Here is a 24,689-nt window from a genome sequence, read left to right as displayed (position 1 = left end):
TACTTGTCTTAAATAAAGTGATCAATTGATTAATTTGATATGAAATGCTTTATTAACTCATAATTAGTGATATAAACAATTATTCAATTATAATTACCTTTTAATTAATAAAATCAATTAAAATCTCAATGCATTATAGAGTAATCACATGATCAACTAACTGTAACCTATTGCAACATATTATAACCTGCTGCAACATATGTGTATATTTTCTTGATTATTTCCAACAGATGAGTTATTTGTTGCAACATGTTATAATCTATTGCAATAAATATTGATTGTTTTCAATATATATGTCATCTACTGCAACAAGTAAATCATAAACTATTGCAATAGATCATAACTTGTGGCAAAATATGAGCATATACACAATATTGTCATCAACAATTAAATATGATTAACAAAATATGATAAGTGTTCATGAATTACAATCCATATCAGATTCTTCAACTTACACAATAAAATTCATGATAAAATAGTTGAACATCTATTAAATATAAAATATTCTCATCAAAAATAACAAAATATGATAAATGTTCATGAATTACAATTCATTTCAAATTCTTCAACTTACAAAATAGAATTTATGATAAAATAACTAAAAATCTATCAAATATAAAATAGCCTTTTTTTCAATTTTTCTCCTCTTAATCTTCAATGGAGTGAATGGCTCTGGAAGGGGTGAATCCACCATATATACCACCAACATCATCAACATGCTCACCACCACTTTTAGCACCAGCATCACCAATATCAACACCAATATTAACATCAACATCAACATCAATACCAACATCTGTTGCAACATCATCAGCACCACCAATAGGTGTCTCTCTTTTGATGCCTATTGTTCCAATCAATTCTCTTTTTATCAAATCCACCGTAGGGTCTGATTACATCAACATCAACATCAACATCAATACCAACATCTGTTGCAACATCATCAGCACCACCAAATAGGTGTCTCTCTTTTGATGCCTATTGTTCCAATCAATTCTCTTTTTATCAAATCCACCGTAGGATCTGATTTGTGTCCATGATTCCTAGAGTTAAAAAGAATGGCATTTGCAACTCTTGCTCTACGGGAACAAGTTAGGGATGCACAATTTATATACAAAAGTAATTTATATTTAAACTAATTCATAAATTATAATAGATAAAATACTTATTGTAATATTTACCTATATATTGTATTACCAACAAATGACCCATCTGTTGCAATAGATGAATCATCTGTTGGAAGAAAGCAAAATAGTAGCAAACGATTAAAAAAAAATTCAACAGATGACCCATTTATTGCAATAGAAATACCAAACATTGAATTTTCTTCCAACATATTATCCATTTGTTGCAGCAGATGGTCATTTGTTGGAAGTAAGTAAAACAGAAACAAACAATTAAGTTTTGTTCTAACAAATAACAAATGACCTATTCGTTGCAACAGATGGGTCATCTGTTTGAAGAAATCAAAACAGTACCAAACATCTAAGTTTTCTTCAAATAGATCATCCATCTCTATTGCAATTGATGGGTCAACTGTTGGTCCAAAGTAAAACAATAGCAAACTCTTATGTTTTCTTCCAACATTAGTTCCTCTAATGGTGTTTGTACTTTAGCTATTCTACTTGATTTATCAAAGATGATTCACTTTTTTTTTTCTTTTGAAAGTCATTTTATCTACAAATAGAAAAAATGAAAAATGTTAACAATCAATTTGTGCATCATTAGAAAGTTAAATTAGAGGGGGGCAATTGAAAGTGTTTTTTGGTATATTTCGGCAAGCATGCGCCTAAAGGCAATCACCACACAATCATTTAGTACGAACAAGTTAACACACGGATTTAGGCATGTAGTTATTTATTTATTTAATAAGATCGTGTAAGGATTATGAGCTCTCTTCTTTCACTATCTCAAATACAATGACAATTGGCAAAGGTATTCACCAAAATCCTTTCGAGTGTCAATACCGAAAGTCAATAAAAGAACGAACCAACAAGGTTACCTTACTTGTCTATGGTTAACTTTAAAAATAAAATCAAGTGAATCTCAATTATTTAAATTTGTATTCCACATGAATCAAAATTAGAGTAAAATATGCACTAAAATAACCACAAAAAATTGGATCAAAACTCCAACAGAAAATTGACCAAAACATACCAAATCAGTTGTAAAAACTGCACCAAAACACCTTTGAATGGACAAGACAACGGAAACTATATTAGAACTGCACTAAAACAGCAAGAACTGAACAAAACTGATATCAAAATAATCAAAAAAAATTAACCAAAACTGCATCAAGACAGCAGCAAAAAAATGCACAAATTAGCAGCAAAAATTGCACTAAATCAGCTATCAAAACTGGAAAAAAAATTACAGCAATATCTACACTAAAGCAACAACCAAAACTTACCAAAACTGCAGCAATATCTAGACTAAACCAACAACCTAATCTGACCAAAATTGCACTAAAGCATCTGCTAAAACTACAACAAGCAGCAAATACTATACAAAAGTGATAATAAAAAGGCCCAAGATAACATTTTGATAAACTAAAAAGAATGAAATCAATAAATAAAACTTAAACTAAAAATCTCTAATTTTTTAACGGAAAACATCTACAACGATTTGTTCATTCCAGTATTTCTTTTAAAAAAATTAACTAAAAACCCCTAATTTTTTTCAAAAAAAAAGAAGCTTTACCCGCAAATCGATGTTCCCTTGGCTGGTTAGAATGGATGAATCGGAAGCTGAAAAGTTAGGCATCGGAAGTTGAAAGTTGTCGGAGAAACTGGTTGGAAGAATGGAGCAATTTCAATTTTTTGAGAAGATCGTCGCATGCCCAGCCGAGAGAGAGGCGAACGTGTTTGAGAGAGAGGGAGTGAAAAGTTTATTTATTTAGTGTGTGGATTGTTTTGTATTTATAAAAAGATTATAAGTTTTTGAAAATATTAATTGTGTCCCCAATTAACTTAATCAACTATTTAAGTGTCTTTGACCTCTTTTTGGTCAACATTGTCACCAATAATTAATTCAAGACTTAAAAAGGATATCTTTCCTTCAATTTTCTCCAGATTGTATGGCCACTACAAGAGAAACACCTACATAGATCCAGAACTCGAAATGAGACAAATAACATGTTCTCCTGTTACTTGCACTATAGACTATTTGAGAAATCGTACTCTCTATAATTAAAGAGCCACCAATGACGACAGCTGCATATTCTAGATGTTCATGGGACTGAAACAAATACAGAGAGAAAAATGTGATTCTTGTTAGGGACAACAGACAATGAAGTGCTTTATTTTATTGATGATAAATTACCTGAGAAGTTCATTGATTTTGAAATCCATTAACAATTGTAGCACCAGAACCAAGGCAAAAGATGCCAACAGCAGATATTAACGACCATACAAAACGTTCCCTAAAGTAACCATATCTGAAAATAAACAAATAAATCATCTTTAATGAGATGTATTTCACCAGAAAAAAATGGTGTGAATCCTATTTATTATTGTTTTTAAGCCCTAGTTAGATAATAATAATAATGCAGTGTGTATTAAGTGTGGTAAAATGATGTTGAGACTTTTGACTTACGGATGGGTAGAATCTGGTGCACGTTTAGAGCTATTTAAACCATAGGCAAGAAGGGCCTACAGTAGGTGTAGAAATGTTTGATCAATGGCATTAGAATTAAGATGAATGAGTTAAAAGAAGGAACCTGATTTGCAATATCGGCTAGTGAATGTGACTGGAGCTGACAAGCCAAACCCCAAGCTTTAGGGAAAGAAGAAGAAAATTGCACCTTAAAGCTGTTGTGACGGCTCTCTGGCTATTAGGAAATAGGAATAATGGAAAGGTGAGGCAAAAGTGGAGGAATATAGGACAAGTGTGGAGTAATTATATATATAGGACATGCATGGGCGTTACCTATGATCATCAATCGTCTCTACCGCCTTTGTCTTGTTAAATGAATAGACCTGCAAAATGAATACATTACGACGGGAGGGAGTAGTGTATTTATTTATAGGTGGTTGGTTGGGTCTCAGTTCCCACTCACCACGGGAGAAAAGGAGGTGTTTTCTGGAAAGCCAAGAATTGATCAATGCGAGTGAAGAGGAGGAAGCTGCTCTCCTGCCTCCAATCAAATCTTTGTCATTATCAAAATTATTATGGGAGAAGAGAGTCTTCGTCGATAACAACAACGATGGCGAAGCAAAGAAAGAAAACAAGCCATGGAATGGAAGATCAACAAAGAAAAAAAAAAGAGTTAATTATTAGTATCATAGATAGAGTCAATGGAGGAAAGGACATTCTTTCACGGTGGGTGAGCTATTCTTTCGCTCTTTTTACTACACCAACACAAGAATGCCGTTCCCTATTTCCTAGTATAAATATGACTTTTCACTTCAACCAACTCTAATTCTTGCTCCATTATTGAGATGATACATGAGGCAATAAACTAAGAGAAATTTATTTACTTCCATTCCAGTGAATTCGAACAATGATCATCGGCATGCCAAAATATGAAATTCAACTAATTTTAATACTTTATACTCAGCAAGACACTCTTAAGATAACTGAGAATTGTATGGCTTCTTGGTTAGAAAAATAAACCAAACCATACCATAGCCAAGCGTGATATCGTTTGAAAATGTCTAATTGATGAATCTAACTACGTAGACATGTAACTAACAAAAACGTATATATCGGATATATATAGTGTCACAGAGATATTACATTCACAAATTCAGATACATATAAGAGATAAATCTCTAGGGAAAAGGATTGTGAGAGTAGCAAGTTGCTCATCGAGCCCAAAAATGTAGAGCTGCCAGCCAAAAAGAAAAATTATCCTCTACGGTACACCCCAATTTAAGAGGCGAACCTAAATTTGCTATGCTACATACAACTACTGCTCCATGTTAGAGCATTTTATAAACTACAAAGTATAGCAATACATCCAGCCAATCTGGGAGTGCACATCCTTCCTTCACCTCAAATGCAAGATTAACATGGACTTTCTTGGTGAGTCGATCCCATTATAATTAATCAACAGCTCGATTAATGATGAACACGAAATCGACCTTCTTTCCTGGTTCGCAACTGCCTATCTGATTCTTGACTTCCACCTGACCTTCCAGAACTCACTGCCCGATCATTCCGGGTAACAATTTTTATGGGGTGGGCTTCTGTATTGAAAACCCACTCATCAAGGGGGATAACTGACGAGGGAGAGAAAAGAAGATACAGATATTTAAGAGTCTCGGCAAGAAAGAAGCTTTGCATCATATTGTCTTTGACACCAGTGTTTACCTGGGGAAAACCGGCAAAAATGTGTTAAAACAATGATATATGAAATTAGAACCAAATTTATTGATACCCTTTGAAAAACAGGAAAAGCAATCACCCTAATGATTGCAAGCACAAAACCCCGAGTTCAAGAGGTTCTCAATGACTTTTTACTGCTGACCATGAGCAGCAATAGAATTGGAAAAAAACAGAGCAGTAATAGAAATTGAAAAAAAACAGAGCAGTAATAGAGATTGAAAAACAGAGCAGCAATTAGAGATTGAAAAACAGAGTAGCAACAGAAATTGAAAAAAAAAAAAAGCAGCAATAAAAATATAGAAAAAAACACAGCAGCAACCAAAAATAGAAAAAAAAACAGTAGCAGAGCAGTCGCAGCCTCGCAGAGAAGAAGAGAACTTACAGCAGCGGCAGCCCCGCAGCAATAAAAATATAGAAAAAAACACAGCAGCAACCAAAAATAGAAAAAAAAACAATCGCAGAGCAGCCGCAGCCTCGCAGAGAAGAAGAGAACTTGCAGCAGTCCAAAGAAAATATTTGAAGTCGCGAAAGGAGGTATTGTAAAATTGCGAAAGAAGATTTCAGAAATTTAAAAAAAAAAACCTTCAATTTTTTTCTAAGAAACCCTAATTAGCGCTTTTTTTCAAATAAGCGCGCCTTATCTCGCTTTTTCTTTTCTTGCGCTTCTCGCTTCAACTGTAGAAGCGATCGCTTTTTGAATGTCGCCTTGGTTCAGGTAAGAAAAGCGCAAGGGCTGCGCTTCGCCTTACCTTGCACTTTAAGCGCGCTTTTCCTCGCTTTTTATAACACTGATTGATCTACAAGGAATGGAGTCAAGTTCTAGCTGTGCCTGGACAAATTTAGCTTGGGAAGAAAAGCGCAGGTGCTGCGCTTCGCCTCGCCTTGTGCTTTAAGCGCGCTTTTCCTCGCTTTTTATAACACTGATTGATCTACAAGGAATGGAGTCAAGTTCTAGCTGTGCCTGGACAAATTTAGCTTCAAATAGGAGAAGATGCAACGAAAATACTGAGATCATCTATAAAATATGGTAGCTTTGAATTTGAGCTTCAAGTGGGAGAAGATAAAGATCAGAGGCAGCAAGAAAACAAAAAGGGGTTCTCAGCTAGCTCAATGTTGCTCTTTGCTTACAGTTTACAATTGTGGATGGTGGACTGGCAAACATGAACCTTTTCAAAGGTTACTTACTTCGTTCTTCATTAATATTATAGTTGCTCAATAAATCAAATTTGAAGCCTGCATGTGATTAAAGTACAGTAGAAGTCGGATAATTTGTAAAAAAAGACCAAGTCAGGCGAGCTGGTGTTTACAAAAGAAAAGTATCAACTAGGAGCACCAGGTTTTCTATCAAACAATACAACATACCCAATAATCCCACAAGTGGGTTTACTATCAAACAATAGCATAAAAAATCATATGCACATATGTTCATCTCAATCATCAATATTAAAATCCAATAAAAAGAATGTATTTAATGAGGGGAGACGAGTTTTTGCAAAGAACACGAGAAATAGCAGCAGTTTCTTAATGTCCAGAAACAGAATAAAAAATGCAGTATTTGAAGGCATTTAAAGGAAGAAGATAATGGAGGACTAGATACTAGCTCAAGTTAAAATTTAAAAGAATTGAGTTTGTGCTTACATCTTTAAGTCCAACATATCCAGACTCTACCCTTGAGTTCTTTTCAAATGCTTGAAATATGTTCCAACCCCACTCTTGGTATGTCTTGTTTCCTGTTAAACGCCAGAGGTAAAACAGTGACTCAACTGTCTCTGGCCTTAATATGTTCCATGATGTGCCCACACTCATATCCTGAAGAGTATTAAACAGGAAGAACAATAAAGTAAACACTAATCAGTTATCACCATAAGCAAACAACAAAAACAAATATCATCCTGAACTAAACTGAAAACACTGACTTGGCCATCATTAAAAAAATAGTTCTCTCCTGCCAATTTTGTAGGTGTTGACTGGTAAAAGTTATAGCAAGTCCAAGCAAGCTGCAAGAGAACGTTAGGATATTCAGCAAAATAGAAAGCAATACTAGAACTTTCTGACAAAAAGAAACAGCACTGCAGTCATTAAAAGCTCCTATAGATTGAGCCCACCGATACTCTGGGCATTCCTATGATGTGAAAGGCAAGTTAAATCATAGAAAGCAAGCACACTTAAGAGTCACTAACGTTTTGGTCTTATCTCGTACTTACCCTTCAGCACCCCCAGCTAAATTTAACAGTCAATGAAAGTGAACATCCGATGGTATGCGAGCATTGCCCAGAGCCCACCATAGCTAATGCTCAAAGTTGAACTAAAACGTAAAACTTTTTCAACAGAGATCACCTCTCAAATCAATTAATCAGTTACTAAACCTCAAACACAAACTACTTCTTTTGAGAATGGTAACTTGTATATTACTACAAAAGAAATAAACAGCACTAGGGCAGTGCCAAGCCATATTTACAAGAAATCAAACCCAAACTAGTAAGAGTTGACTATGTGAATCCTCTGTATCCATTCCAATAATAAATAAGGGTTCACTAAACCTAGATGTGCTCTAGGTGATGCTCTGTAGACTGTAAGTTAACAATACCTCCTCAGCCAGTGATAAGAACTTCTGAGCCTCATCAGGGCTATAACCAGATGATCCTAAAGCTAACATTCCAGGAGCAAAGCATGCAAGTTCATCCATCTGCACAAAATCCAACGGGTAAATAAAAGTATAAAACAGAGTCAAGAACTTAACACATCTCGGTCTCCCCAAATATATGCAAAAGCATGTACATCACCTTGTCATTTATGGAACTTCCCATCTTCTCACCAAGATATGCAAAAGATGAAGGGGTCGTCCTCCGGACCAAGCTTACAAGACCTTTCATTGATGTCTCCCACATTTTCCTGTTTGCAGAATTAGTGGAAGAATTATATTGAGGAACACAGAGGAATGAAAACTTTGTAGAAGAAATATAAGAAAGTTAAACAAAATCATATGAACAAGTATCAAATAATAAAATAAAATCATTTCATATTTCAAAACATATCAAGTCTCAGAAAGGCTGATTTTTTTTTTTATAAAGGTCTCAGAAAGGCTAATATGCATCAAACATTATTCTTTTCCGCATCAGAGGTCCCTCTTTGTTCTAGCTAAGCACTTAAAATAGCACAATCTTCTCACTATAACCAATTTCATCTTCTGCATCCTAGCACCAGAAAAAGATAGGATTCAAGGAAAGACCAACCACCTAAAAACAAATTTCAGTAGTAACTAGTACTCAAAGCTCTTCAGATTAGACACTTCAAGTTCAAACTCCCGTAAAATTTACTTAAAACTTCCAATTAAACGAAGAGTCTAAGGAGCATAACAAAGTTTAATACTCCAGCTACCTCACTTTGACTACTGTAATGTGCTTGGAAAGGAACTTAATAAAAAGTTTTTGAAGCTTGCAACCAGTAAATAAATACATGTGAAAAAAAAAGTACAAATCTGTAAAAGATCAAAACATTAATGTAAAGTAGCAAGATAAATTTTCTAAGCACTGTTACAATAGGTGAAGCCAAGCTCTTCAAGCGGTAGGTTTGACACTAAGTGAAAAGATCAGTTTTAGGAGAGTGATATAAAACTAGTACTCCCTCCGTTTCAATTTGGTTGTCTGGTTTTGACTTGGCATGACATTTAAGAAAGTAAAGAAGACTTTTGAATCTTGTGGTTTTAAACTAAAGATATGTAGCATATATCAAAATGTTCTTTAATCTTGTGGTCTTTAAACATGTCATGTGGAAAGTTGGAATTAAAGAGTTGTTGAAAGGGGCGTTCTTTTTTTTTTTTTTGGAAATTGTTAACTTAAAAGAGGCATTCTTTTCAATGCGGACTAAAAAGGAAAGTAAGACAAATAAATTGAAACGAAGGGAGCAGTAACTTTAATAACTAAAGTTATAATGATACGTATTTTGAGGCCATTGCTGGATAAAGCATTCTAATCCCCGGTTATCTAATGTGCTTTCATAAAATCTTGTAGAGTGATAGAAAAAACATTAATCATTTGTTCAGGTCTGACTGAAATAGCATCAAAAGTCCCTGCTAGCTTCAATTTAGGTGTATTTGCTGCTGTACTCAAGTCCGATATCATGTAATCACAACAATTATGTGGACTACTTGGAGAGAAAGAAATAAGAGAACTTTAATATAGAGAAGGACTATGTACATCTAAGGAATAGCTTTATATCCCTGATTTCCTTTTGGTGCACCCATGAGATCCCTGTAGGTATAGAAAACTGGATGCCGTTTCATATCTTTTTGTTAGATTTTCTACTATTTGGTATACTCCTGGTATGCAGATGTTTAATGCCATTGTATTATTAAATTTTATTACTTGATCAACAAAAAAAACAAAGAAATCATGCATTCACAGAGACACCATATTTCATTTCTTTCAGTTTTAAATCCTCGTTACAAATTTTCTTGGGTTCCTTGCTCTTGGCTTTCCTACTTGAAAATCTATAAATGCTCCAAATATGTAACATTGTCAAAGAATATTTATATGCATTTGCACAACACATGATCAAAGATTTGATTTCAAACTGATGTTAAGTATTGAAACAGTAATATATGCACTTACACCTACAGGAACCATAAAGTGAAATACCAGATGGACTGAATTGAAAGCTTTAAAAGGACAACAATATCTGAAGTGAAAATAGACAGAAGTAAACTTAAGCTGCTTACCTATAATGACTCACAGCAGCAGTTCTGTTTCCTTGTATCCAGACCTTGAGTAAATATTCATAAAAGCTGAAACAAAAAAATTATTATATTAACTTTTTATGAAAAGAAAACATGGAGGATCTAAATGCCAATTCACAAATGTATAACGAAGGTTCTCCCCCATTTTATTTTTTTCTTTTGGGGAAAAATACTCCTACTCAATCAGGTTTTCACAGGGATCATTCTGGAATGGACAAACAAAGGTCATTTACCTGTCACCCATAGCGCCAAATGTTATAGTTGAGTATGATGTTGTGCCTTTATGTGGATTAATGTATATTGGAAGCAAACCATCATCTGGAAAAGTTCTGTTAAGTTCTAAGATGACATTCTCCACCTGAAACAGGAATATACACCTTTCATCACTGTTGATTATATAATGAAATAATAAAAGTGTGCTTTCTAACAGCTTAAGCTTTTAGATGATATGGTCACACACTTCAATATTGTACCATAACAGGCGGAGATCTAAGATCGAATCTCACTGTCACCCATTAGCAAAAAGAAATTCAACATGCTTGGACTATGAAAAAAAAAGAGCCAAGCCCGCACATGCAGGGTCATGTTGAGAATATAATTAAATAATAACAGTGTGCTCTTTCTAAAAGCTTTTAGATGAGATGGTCACACAAATTCAACAAAAACCACGAGGAGACTGTCCAACAATCTGTAGCTTAATCAGTTAACGTGGTAGCAATTTTCTATCATAGTTCTTTGAGAACATGAATTAATTTGTATTTTAAGAAATTTTCTCAAGCATACCTTTTGTTGATATTTTCGGTCTCCTGTCCTCTGTGAAAGAGCAATAAACTCAAGCTGCTCAGTACCAGAATCTGCCAGGATACTATCACCCTGAGAGCAAAGAGCGAAATAATTTCAAAAAAAAAAAACTCACAAACCACCCTCTGGAAAAATACATGTTTCCACAACTATAAGCAATATGTGACATCTGCCAACAGAAAGATCACTATAAGATCAGTCAATGTGCTTTGCACAAAGGGCAAGAATAGAAGTTCTTGAAAAGAAAGAGGAGAGGTGATGCAGGGAGAGAGTGGAAATACGAAGAGAAGCATACTAAATGTTCTTTGAGCATATTACAAGGGAACTTCAAGAGACTCCTTCGTTCAGGCACCTCCCAATATATAGATACTCTTCTCCTATGATGGGTTCCTTCCACAATCTTCACGGAACATAAGGATCCGGAAAACCAAATCTTATAACTTGTCACACAGTATTAATCACGCCCACCCTCAAATCTAATTTTGGGGATAACTAATCCCTCCATCCTCTTGCCAGAAGATATTGTTGTAATATCACAAGGGGAACTTAGGTGCAATATATTCAAGTTCAAACTTACCCCTGTCCACCCAGGGTTATGTGGATTCCCATGAACCAAGTTGATAATGTTGTAAGGGATGCCAGATTCGGTATTCCATGCAGGCAACAATCTGTCAGCAATGTCTTGAGCCTTATCAAGGAAAAGCTTATCACCAGATAGATCATATGTACTAAGAAGCCCACCTACAACCCTGAGTGGTTGAAAAACATAATTAACCAACCGAGAATCAAAGTTCCATATTATTGAAGCTGCGAAAGGATAAGGACAACTAATTAAAAACTCATAGTAAACCTTATAAAGCAACCTTATGGTTGTCTCAAAAACACTTGCATCATAGTTCTTGTTGAAATCCAAGGAGTTTGCAACCCATCTGTCATCAGTAAATTATTAGCCACTGTTAGCCATGTGGAATAGTTCAACACAACATAACCAGTGTGTTACGGGGAACAATTCATTGGAAACAATTACATATGGAATTTTATATACCTTACATACTGCCTAATATGCAAAACAATTCAATAAATTAAAGCAAGTATGCTTAAGGAAAATGAAAGTGATGAAATTAGCTCTTCAAGTTTTGGCAAAGGTCAAGATGCCAGGCATCAAATCCATAAATAAAAGGAAAAGCAAGCAAAACGAGGGAAAGGGGATGAAATGGGAAGGTAAATGGAAAATTGAGAACTCTTGACCAATTGCAGATGCATTTTTACTTTAAAATAGTGACAACACACAGTACCTTGCTTTTGACAATCTTCACTATATTTTAGTTCAACATTAACAATTTTCACTTTTTTGGTGTTTGCCAAAACACCAAATAAAACCTGCCTTTTAATTATTAAATTAGGCCTTCTTAAGAAAAAAACAAAACGCAACGCCTTGCCTCGCCTCGCCGCGTCGCCACTCGCCCTTTTTATCTTGCCTTGCCTCGCCAGGAATAGGCGACAAGGCCTCGCCTTGCCTTGCCTCTCACCAAAGGCGATAAGGTGCTCGCCTTTCACAACACTGTTCTGGTCTGATGATAAAACAAGGACTACAAGTAATACACAGAAAATTATCCTGCTTGTATGTACAGCGGGGCGGTCGCAGTAGAAGATGGTACCATTTTGGACAAGTAGCTGATAGTCACAATTGTACAACCAAGAACAATGACAAAATTACAATATTCTTAAATCTGATATCCAGAGGTGATACTGGTTCCTAACTATATAGGAAAAGAAAGATGATTCTAGAGGAGACATGAGAACAAACTCACTTTCTAGCTCTCTGAAACTGCTCATCCAAGCCCATGATATATAGTGTGTCAAGAGAATCTATCAAGGTTGCTCCAAGACCACCAAAACTGTCAACACCATTCTTTGTTTGCGGCTGGCATTAAATATTTTCAGCATATTAGTTAAGTAATTTTACAGAAGTGCAGTAAAGAAGTAGTGTAAGAAGTACGAAGCACATAGCAGAAACCAACTGCAGAATCAAGGCAAGTTTCCACTCCTAAATATATTCAATTATGAACAAAATAACAAGGATATGTCCAACAGATTTCATGCAATCATTTCCTTTCTGATTTTCAATAAATTATAGTTCATGATCAAGAAGAGAAAAAGAGAGAGTAAACTATGATTGCATACAAGGCGATACTATTTCCTTCCATAGGTAAATATTTTTTTTGGTTAAATCATATCACCAAAGAAAGTGCTGATTATGCAAATTACAAAAGTCAGTTGCATCTTAGACTTCAAGGGAAGTAAGAGAAGTATCTATTTTCATATACATATAGTTCTTGTACGAACAATAATTCATACACATATAATTAACAAAAGTAGCAGCAAAGCCGGGTAGAAAAAAATGTTTATCAATGTCCAAGTCTATTTTTTCATGAACAGCTAGATGACTTTATCGATAACAGACAGGTGCAGCATAAAGCAGACCTCTTTTGAGAGATATAACTTCACAGTTGGGTGAGAAGTATGTGGGAAGAAAAATGGGTGATATTTGATTGCATTATTTTGGGACCAGATGCATGGGGAGCATGAGGGGTAAGTACTTTGGGACCTCACATTCAAGAGAAATCTACAAACCAGAGACGGAAGAGTATCAAAGGTTGCTGGAGCTACTTTACATTCAAATCAGGTTCAACCTTTTTTACTCATGAAGGTGGGCATTTGAGAAGCAATGGTATGTTCATGGTCAAATCTCTCCATCAGAGCTTGCTTGTGAAAGAGGAGACACTTTCCACATCTTTCAATTTGGATTCATGGGGCGCCTAGAAAGGTGTTTTTCTTAATACAGATTGTAGTAAGGAGAGCGATTCTAACAGCCGAAATTTGAGGAAGAGAAATATCACTTCTGTTAGTTGGTGTTATATGTGCAAGTGCTCAGGTGAAGAAGTTGATCATCTCTTGGTGCATTGTTTTTTTTTTTGAGAAAGTTAACATTTTATAGACAACAATACACCAATGGTGTATTTCAGTAGTAATTACATCAGGAGTATACAGTAAGCAAAACCAAAAGATCTATCATTTATACCCCTCCTAAACTATCTAAAATGTGAGTAATAGCCTCCACCTCTTTGGGGAGGACATGATTACACCAAAAATAAGGGGTTGTAAGACACTTCAACTTCAAACTCTGGAAAGGGATGCTCTTGTTTTCAAAGCATCTCTGGTTCCTTTCCTTCCAAATTGTACCACCAGATGCAAGCAGGGACAATCTTCCATCTCTCTCTCCTTGTGACCTGATGTATTCCCTTCTCTATTCCAGCATGCTAGAAAATCTGAGGTGTGTCTTGGCATGGACCAGTTGATTCCCCTCAAATTCAAAAAGACCTGCCACAATTTCTCTATCACTCTGCAATGCAGGAAGAGATGGTTTGTTGTCTCTGTTTCAATTTCACAAAAAAAAAACACTTGGAGCATAACTGTCTTCCCCTTTTCATTAGATTGTCCTGAGTTAGTACTGCTTCCCTAGCTACCAACCAGGTGAAACAAGCCACCTTGTGAGGTACATTAATTTTCCATATCATCTTCCAAGGCCATAACAACATTTCAGCTGGCCTGTCAAAATGTCTATAAGCTGATTTTATTGTGAACTTCCCATTGTTAGCCCTCAACCATTGTAAACTGTCCTCCTTTGTGTCAAGGTTATTTGCCTGCTCCAAAGACTTGTAAAAATCTACTAATTTGTCTATTTCTCAGTCATTCAACCTTCTCCTAAAAGATAGGTGCCATCCTTGGTTGTCTTTGACTTCTGCTACTGTTGCTTCCTTCTGTTGGTTCAGATTATAAATCTCAGGATGCAACTGTTTCAGAGAGTTTTGTCCAACCCACACATCATTCCAGAAGAATGTCTTCCTTCCATTTCCTATATCAATTTTTGAGTGTCTCCATATTTTAGGCCACAAATTCCTGATTGTTCTCCGTAAACCAACCCCATAAGGGCTTCTAACTTCCTTTGTAGTCTATGAGTCCTCCATTGCATATCTGGAGATTATAACATCTTTCCACAAACCTTGTTCTACAGAAGCAAATCTCCACAACCACTTCAAAAGGAGACTCTGGTTTTGAACTTTTGAGATTTCTTTGTGTCCCCATTTCCTCCCTTTTTTTTTTAATCACCACTTCCCATTTCACCAGGTGATATTTCTTCCCCCCCTCTCCATTTCCTTGCCATAAAACGTTTCTCCTGATGGATTCTAACTTCTTTAAAACACTCCCTGGCATAGGGAATAAAGACATCATGTAGGTTGGCATAGCATCAAGCACACTATTAATTAGTGTCAATCTTCCACCCAAGGATAGGTATTGACTTCTCCAATTTACCAGCTTTTTTTCACACTTCTCCACCATTGCATTCCATATGTTCTTTGATTTACTGTTTGCACCTAGAGGCATCCCTAGGTAAGTGGTAGGCATTTCTCCCACTTTACCTCCTAAGATGCCAGCCAATCTGTTGATTTTTGGGACTTCATTCACTGAGTAGACAAAACTTTTGCTCCAGTTTATATGTAGTCCAAAAACAGCTTCAAACAATATAAATATGATTCTTAGATGCTTTGGTTGATCTTCCTCTGCACCACAAAACACTAGTGTCATCAACATACTGCAAATGGGAGATAGATAAACCCCTGGTGTCACTATCATTCGTCTAGAAACCTCTGATCATGTTGTTTGATTGTGTTATTTTCAACATGTCACTTAGTCGTCCCATAGCTAGGATAAAAAGGAAGAGGGAGAGGGGATCCCCTTGCCTTAATCCTCTTTCAGAGGGAAAGAAACCAGATGGGGTACCATTTATTAGAACTGAGAATTTGACTGTTCTCACACAATACTTCAACCAATTTATCCACCTATTTCCAAAGCCTATCCTCCCTCGTGTGTACCACATAAAGTCCCAGTTGAGGTGATCATAGGTCTTTTCTATGTCCAACTTACATAGAATCCCAGTTAGTTATTTTCCTCTCATCTACACATTCATTGGCTATAAGTATGGCATCCATGATCTGCCTGCCCTTAATGAATGCCAATTGATGTGTATCCACCAGCTTTGACATCACTTTCTTGAGTCTTTCTGTTAGGATCTTGGATATGATCTTGTAGACACTGCTAATCAGGCTGAAGGGCTTGAAGTCCTTCAATTTTGTTGCCCCCATCTTTTTTGGGATCAAAGCTATAAATGTAGCATTGAATTTTTTTTCAAAATAGCCTTGACTATGGAAGTTCCGAATGGCTGCTATCACCTCTACCCTCACCACATCCCAACAATGTATGAAAAAAGCCATGGTAAAACCATCTGGACCAGGAGCCTTGTCTCCTGCACAATAAAAAATGCATTCTTTAATTTCTTGTTCTCCAAATTGACTTTGAAGAAAGAGGTTGTCTTCTTCATTGAGCACAACTTGTTCTCTGGGGCTGAATTGGGGCCTCCACTGTTCATTTGGTAGAAACCTGTGATCTCCTCCCTAATTATTGTTGAGTCTGTGACATTAGTTCCATTAATCAGAAGACTGTCAATGTTGTTGTATCTCTTGCGACTGTTTGCCGTCCTGTGGAAAAACTTTGTGTTTTTGTCACCCTCTTTCAACCATATATCCCTGGAACTTTGCCTCCATGCTACTTTTTCTCTTTTTGCCACTTCCTCAAACTCTACTGACAGGACAGCCTGCAGATATGATTCATCTTCAGACAAGCACCTTTGTTCCTGGATTATATCTAACTCATAAAGCTGATTTAAGATGTTCTGTTTCTGTAAACCTAGATTACCTTGTACAGTTTTTCTCCATTCTTTCAGTTTTACTTTGAGAGCCTTCATCTTACAAGCTAGAATGTAATCTGGTCTACCCACAAAAATTTCAGAGTCCCACCACCCCTTAACTCTCTCTTTGAAATTTTCAGTTTGCAACCTCCAATTTTCGAATTTAAAATAAGACTGACCTCTCCCAATTTCCACATTCTAGTAGCAGCGTATGGTCTGAGGTGACTCTAGGCATTAGAGTTTGTTTGATTTTCTTGAATGATATCTCCCATTCTTCTGAAAATAGGAACCTATCCAATCTTGTTGCTGTAACATGCCTATCTCCTTTTCTCCAAGTAAAGCAGCCACCTATGAGTGGTGGATCTACTAATTCCATGTCCTCAATGAAATCTGAAAAATCCTCCATGGCTTTGGTGATTCTGTTACAATTCTTCTTCTCAGAAGGGAACCTCACAACATTGAAATCCCCTGCAATCACCCAATGGCCATTAAATAGACTCCTTACTGCTCCTAGTTCCCCCCAAACCTCTTCCCTTTCCTCTCTGTTGTTTGGAGCATAGACACCTGAAAGGTGCCAGCTGAAATTTTGTGTTTTCCCCTAAACCTTACAGTAATACAGTAAGCCCCTACCTCACAAACTTCTCCCTCCCATATGTTGTTGTCCCATAGAATGATAATCCCCTCTTTGGTACCTCTGATTCCAATTGTGTGTGATTTACCCCTCTATTCGCCCATAGTTCTTTAATTGTCTCCCTTATATCACCTCTTAATTTAGATTCCTGAAAACAGTAGACATCTGCCCTCCATTTGTGTGCCATGTTCTTGATCATCAGCCTCTTCCCAGGATCATTGAGGCCTCTCACATTCCATGACACTATGTTAACCTTCATTACGAACTTGTGGAGGGTGGTCTTGAACTATTTTGGTGTGCAATGGGTTATGTCAAGTATTGTTAGAAATGTGCTACACAGTTGGGCTGGAAGACAAAAGGCATGGAATATTGCTCCACTAGACCTCATATAGGTCGTATGGAGAGAGAAATAGGAGAGCTTTTGAGGGAATCAAAAATGATTTTGCACAGTTAAAGAATAGCCTTTTTTACTCTGATTGCTTTTCGGTGTACCCAATTCTTTCCTACTTGCATAGAGGATTGGGTGGTTTTGTAGAGAATCATGTTTTGATGAAGTTTCTCTACTTTTGGTATACCTGTTGTATGCAGGAATTTTTCTGCCCACTATTAATAACAGTATTTACCTTGCCAAAAAAAAAATGTTAATAAGTAAAGGTCATTTTGGTAAGTTGTACATACTCATATTGCGTGTAAAAAGTCTTCCCTGATTTCATAAATTCTGTGCTCAGCAGTCGCATAAAATGGGATGGAATGAGTAAAAACATAATAAATACAAAAAATTAAATCTGTATGATAGTAGGAACGGTAGAGAATCGCTACTGTTAGAAGGCCTCAAATTATCAAAGGTTGAAGTGTAAGGAGCCCAAATAGAGCAAAGCATATCATGATAATTCATATTTTTGAGGTGTAGTTGTTGCTTTCGTAAACTAACCTACAGAATATTCTAATTGAAAAACTAGGAGTCACACAAATATCTAGTCAACAAAAGGTATAGCACTTTGGAAGCTCAAATAACAGAGAAAAGAAGAAGGAATGGAAAACATCAATCAACAGCTATAGTTTTTAAGAATTTCCTTTCTCAGACCCGCACATAGCGAGAGCATAGTGCACCGGCTACCTTATTTTATGCCTCCACCAATGATCTGATTATGAAATCACAACATGCAACAAAACAAAGGCAATATTAACAACTTAAAAAATAACTTATTAGAAGTAACATCCAAACCTGTAGTTCATCATGGCCCCATGCATATTTTTCATAAGAGCTCCAAGCATGAAGCATAGCATCTTTTACTTTCTCTCTTCGCTGAGCATCGAGGATATTATCTGGTGAGTCCATATTCTTCACCGCCTGACCACCTTCACCACTATATTTCTTTTTTTCAACTGACATGTCTCCACCATTCTTCAATTCTTCCAGCTAAAAAGTATCCAGAATAAATACAAACAAGTTGAGTGTATAAAATCAAAAGCTTGAAGGCTTCACTGCAAATAATAGAAGATAGACAGACTGAGAAGCAAGCATACATGAAAATAACACTGGCATAACTGGCTATATATTTTTGATACTGAAATGTAATTAGTTATCTTCAGTCTTTGTATTTCTTTTTCCAGAAAATGTAAGCCGAACCATCAAACTTTTAGACAAAACAAGGAGCAGAAGAAAAGAAGTACATAGCACGTAGATATTTTTGTGAAGTTGCATCGAACACAGACACACATATGTGTGTTATGTGTGTGTGTGTTATTCTGGAACATCATTTTAAGCCGTTGGTGTTGGTAGTCTTAAGTCTTCTTGCATACTGCTCCAGTCCTCCCCAAAGCCAAAGAGAAAGCCACTCCCCATGCCTCGTCTAGACCGTTTTTCCACCTAATGTCATACTTCCCTTTTAATGCTAAGGGAATAGCACAAAAGGCACAGATTTGTGGTGCACCATAGGTGAGTTGTAATAGCTCGACTCAAACTCACATCCATCATATCTTGCTTGGTCAGTACTTCATCTGCAAATCTTTTCATCCTGCTTAGAGCTCAGTCAATGTATCACCTTCTTTAGACTAATTTACTTGATTTCCTTTTCTGTTTTCTGGATCCTAACTCTATTTTTTCTGCTTTTATTCATTTCCTATAATATCTAAACTTGGTAGGATGGTCCTAAGCTTTAGTCACAATATTTTAAATTCCAAGCCAATTCAGAGGTAGTACAACAACTATCTTCACTAAGCTAACCAAATTAAGTGTTGGGCAGTGGAAGTACAGCCCTGAACGAACTTAAGCAAATTGAGGAATTAAGTTCAGTGAAAAGGTGGTAGACGGAAACACTTCGCTAAGCAAACCAAATTCAGGCTTCATAATCAAACTGGTCATATAAATCCCTCTAGGCACTAATATTTTCCTACATTAACACAGATGTTAAATCTATCACGAAAGTTTATCCAACTATTCCATTATAAGTAGTTAACCAGATTCTCAACCACATTCAATTTGAAGAAGGAAGCACAGGAGGTAGCTCGTGTAATTGCAGCTTGTACTGGCATGTATTAACAAACGCTCTATGATACCAATTCCCAACAAGGCAAGAAGAAGGAAGGCAGCCACAAAAGAACCAAAATAGTACACTGATTATTTAACTTTAAAATCCCACAGCTACAGAAAACTCAACTAAAAAAGTTAAAACTACTTACCAGATTCCGCAGGTGTATCACTTCTTCATTCAACTTAGAGATCTCTTCCTGAAAAAGAAAAAAAAGGTTCTGGTCACTTCACCAAAAGAATTTTTTTCAGAATGTTCAAGAAAAAGAGTAGACATATTGTGACTCATATCCTGACAGCTGCTCACTTGGTCCCCCAACAGAGTGGGAAAATGGCAATCAAGAGAACTTTTGAAATATCCAGGCAATAAGTCGGCCAATACAACAGAATGCCGGTAGAGGCTAACTTCTTCTTTGGTTCCTTTTAGCAGATTTTTAAAGTAATAAAAGATAACATTCAGAGAGGTTAAAACAAGCAAATAAATAGTTTACAAAAGAAGAATGGAAAAGGTAAAAAAAAATAGGCCCACTGAACTCAACTCCAGCAGCTCATTTAGAAACTTGAAATTCCCTAAATCACATTTATCCACACTGATCTTCAATAATCAGCAAAGATCTCTATTTCTGTTTTCCAAGGAATGTGAAAACTACTCAGATCAGAAGAGACAAAAAGTTCACACTGTACGTTGTGTGCCTCTAAAATCTGGCAACTTAACACCAGAGTACATGAAAATGAGGCAGAAATGAGAAACCTAGTGATGAATTCCATTTTAACCACCACCTCAATCAAACCATCAACAGAATCTGAAAGACCTCTTTAACTAAAAGACACATGAAAACTTTCCTAAGATGAACTTAAACCCAAACGTGAAGGATGGATACTTGATTCGATAAAGGGACTTGCTAAAGACTTGTCATACCTGCTGCGTCTTTTCCGTATTAACAACAACCAATCTCAATCTCAAAAATCCCAAACAGTATCAACAGTGAGGGGGAAAGGGAAAATAAATACGTAAAACAGACAAAAGAAGACGTCAAAAAGGGGAACATAATAGATGTTTTGATGAGGGCATCGACTCCCATTCATTGCTATGATATTTTAAACCTTTTTAGTTGGCATAATATAATTCTTAACACTTTGTACTTGGATGCCATCAATTGGATCATAGGAAGATAAAAAAAATCTGCAAGTACATAATTGTATCATAACTAAAGATGGGTTATTTAGAGATTCTTGAACCAAAATTAAAGATAATGAGAAAATTGGAAAATAAAATAAGAGGAACCTCGTGATCACGGAGTAAAGTTTGTCGATCCCAAAAGAAGAAGGTTGCAAAAACGAAAACAATGAAGAGCAAGGCAAGGCGCTTAGGTCGTTTCAAATAGTAAGCCGGATTTATGTAACGCCATACAGTGGAAGACGATCTACTCCTCGCCATTCCACAGTAAATCAAAGTGCAGATCGATCGATGCAGACCGAATCGATTGGGTTTTGGGGGAGAAGACGAACGAACGAACGAACAACAAGACCAAGTCACTGGACTTCTACGGAATAAATAGAACACCAAAAACTCACCTAATCACTACAACAATACGTTAAGGGGTCCTTTGCTAGCCCGCATTAGAAGAAATAGTCCATATATTATGTAAAGTATTATTTAGTACCATACTTGATACGAATTTGTGTCTATGTATAATTAATCCATGGATTAGTAATACCTATTACATGGTATTATAGGATGTATTGTTAATACCTTTCATTTTGAGGTATTAGTAATACATATGATATAATATCATGGGATAAGTCTATGTAAAGACAAAAATATCCCTCAAATTATTTTTATTTATTTTATTTATTTTCTTGATTTTATAATTTATATTTGCACCAGTAAATTTATTTAAATAAATTAGCTTACAAATTATTTAGAGAGAGTTGTTTGTTACTAAATAAATCTAATACAAATTTGAAATGTGAGTTGTTGCATACACATTATAACTACCATTCGCAATTTTTATGTGTAAATGTAGATGGTTTATTCAATTTTGCCATTGTTGAACAATTTTTCAATTTTAAAAGTAGATGGTTTATCTTTTTAAAATTGAAAAATGATTTAGGTGAGTTATTAATTTATTAAGATGACAATTATTTATCATCAAATAATTCAAGTGAAAAAATAACAAATATCACAACAAAATTGTTCTTGTCATAGCTAGTTAGAATGTTATAAAAAAAATATTGTCCGACAATTATCTACATTGACCCAATTACATAATAAATCAAGGATATAATTGGAAAGAATTTGTTTATAGAGTTTTAATCCAAACACAAGATGAGGTTGGAAAAAATGAATCAAACACTTGATAAAAATAAACACTGCATTACTAATCTCTGCATGCATTACTTATCCCTGCGTTATTAATTTTTGTATCAAACGACCCCTAATAAGGTAATGGCATGTTTGGCCAAGTTCTTTTTTCTAATTAAAAGAGATTATATATTTTATATAGTAAAAAAAAATTACTTAAACACATGTCATTTATGTATTTAGCGGAATAGTGAGAGTTTAAAAAAATCAACATACATAATGAGAGTTTGAATTTTATTTTGTATTTGTTTGCTTGGAGTTATATTTATTCATTCGGTATTACTTCATATGAAACAAAGAATTTATACAAAGCGAACAAATACAAACCGATACATAGTATACCACTAGTTTTAAAAATAAACTATTGACTAGTTCGGCATGGGTGGAGCTAGTAGGCCCACATATAGGGTGTGTTTGGTATGAAGGAAAATGTTTTCCAATTTTTCCATGTTTGGTTGACTCATATGTTTTGGAAAATATTTTCCAAATCAACTCATTTTCCTCAGATTTAAGGAAAATTACTTCCCTTCAAAACTTAAGAAAAACATTTTTCAAAATTCTACTTCATCCTTCAATATTTTTTTCTTACCCTACCCCGTACCCCATACACATGTTTTCACGCTCACCAAATGCATTTTTGAATTGTTCGAAGAACCATGTCCACGAACAGTCATTTTCAGTGTCTACAACACCATATGCCAACGCCAATATGCAACCTATTTACAAAGCAACACACATTTAACTATACGATACATAACTGTTACACTAAGATACAGTGATTATACACTGAAACAAATTTCAAAATTACATCAGTATTACAATAGTCATACCTGCACCATCGAGTGTGCTCGCTGATACAAAAGTACCTTTGTAAGCCCCGCCAAGAGGTGCAGCATCCACTATAACTACTGGTCTGCAATAGTCGAACCCTCTTATCAATGGCCTCAGTGCTATGAAAAGATACATGAATTGATTATTTTCCGTCGTTTGCATCCTTATATATGAATTTGGATACACATTATTTAGCATCCATATGTATCTCGGCATCTGCTTATATCCTTCTGATGGTTTACCCTTTAGCATTTTCAGTGCACGTTCCTTAGCACGCCATGCTTGCTGGTATGATATTTCAACCCCATATATTGCTCGAATATCTTCAATTACATCTTGCGGCGTATGAATTCGTTTATGATTAAACAACTTGGGGGCAGTCACACCACTAATAAATCCAATTGTTGCTTGTACTTTTGTAAGTATCATATCTCGCATCGGACACATATGTTCACTGTTAAAGTATCTCATTTTGAATACATCAGATTTCTTTCTACACGAAGACCTTAAAGTCCACCCACATTCATCACTGAAGCAAACTAACACATAGTTGTACAAATTTTTTTCATTAGATTAAGTCATATAACAAAAGCACTTGTTAAAGTTTTCCACAACTAATGTATATGTCATAATAAAGAACACAACAATTTGAATACAAAATTATTATGTATCACATAATAAAGTTTATCAATACACATCTAAATCAATTGTCAATAATAACAATCATAATACTTACCAATTTGTTTAAATCATCAAACACCAACGAACTTATCAATACAATACATATACTAATTAGACTAATGCATCAAACGCAATAGAAACTAGAATTGTACTAATTATATGCATAAACTGAAGAAAAACAAATCAAATTAGAGCTAAAACAGTCCAATACCCTTTTTATCCGATCTTTTCACTCTGAAATTGAAGTTGTTCTTTATTTTATATTTCGCCATTACAACGATGAGTGTTCCTTTATCCTTATACAACTGGCTCGTCTTCACATCAGTACTATTAGAATCGGTTATGTAATTTGTAGCATTCAATTCTGGAATATAATCTAAATCACAAATTCTCGATTCGACCAGAGCAAGAGCTTCAATATCTCTTTATGTACCTTCCACGCATATGATTTCCCCGGATGAACAATCAAAGTTGTGTATCTCCCCAACCATTTTCTCAGTTGTATCAATACATAACGGATACATGCCGATTCTAGACTCATTTCTTCTTACTTCCAAATAAAGTTTCACACCCATGTCGTTCCTCATTTTCAATGGACATATGTTTTTGTCTACGATGTATCGAATTTCAATATCTTTTCTAACACTATCAATCTCCAACTCTGCTAAAATCAACGCTTCCAGATTCATAAATGAAATTGATTCTCCAATGACAATTCCATCAACCTTGTAACCTTCGTAATTAACATCGCTTAGCCAAATTCCAGAATGCCGTAACAAAATTGTGATATTCATCGTCTAAAGCTGTTTTTTTCGAGTTCTTAGAATGTAGATCCACTTTATCACGATAAATTTGGTTAGCTAAAGGAGCTCTAATTTGAAATTTGAATTTATCAATTAGTTACGTAATGGAATTGAAGGTTTACAATCTGTCAAGCGTGAATTATGGGATTTATAGTTATTAAATCAAATCTACGTTATT

The 24,689-nt window shown here is 35.4% G+C and overlaps 1 protein-coding gene and 1 pseudogene across 1 annotated transcript; both read right to left on the bottom strand.

Annotated features, from left to right (window-relative positions):
• Positions 1-3,864, bottom strand: part of LOC102605594 (metal tolerance protein C4-like) — an 8,076-nt pseudogene extending 4,212 nt beyond the window's left edge.
• An 821-nt stretch (positions 3,865-4,685) lies between these two features.
• On the bottom strand, positions 4,686-21,396 carry LOC102605487 (mannosyl-oligosaccharide 1,2-alpha-mannosidase MNS1-like). The gene is made up of 14 exons (XM_006342801.2): positions 21,117-21,396; positions 19,984-20,031; positions 18,527-18,721; positions 12,676-12,788; positions 11,728-11,793; positions 11,442-11,613; positions 10,847-10,936; positions 10,297-10,421; positions 10,046-10,111; positions 8,112-8,220; positions 7,916-8,014; positions 7,245-7,325; positions 6,967-7,137; positions 4,686-5,313 (listed from the first exon to the last, which is right to left on the bottom strand). Exons 1-14 carry the CDS (start codon positions 21,267-21,269, stop codon positions 5,062-5,064), a joined length of 1,740 nt encoding a protein of 579 aa, XP_006342863.1. The 5' UTR covers positions 21,270-21,396; the 3' UTR covers positions 4,686-5,061.
• Between the last annotated feature and the right edge of the window lie 3,293 nt (positions 21,397-24,689).

This window comes from Solanum tuberosum, unplaced genomic scaffold (assembly GCF_000226075.1).
Source record: "Solanum tuberosum cultivar DM 1-3 516 R44 unplaced genomic scaffold, SolTub_3.0 scf00040, whole genome shotgun sequence".
NCBI classification, from domain to species: domain Eukaryota; kingdom Viridiplantae; phylum Streptophyta; class Magnoliopsida; order Solanales; family Solanaceae; genus Solanum; species Solanum tuberosum.
Note: the sequence above shows the minus strand (reverse complement) of the source record. Positions and strands in the feature narration are given on the sequence as shown.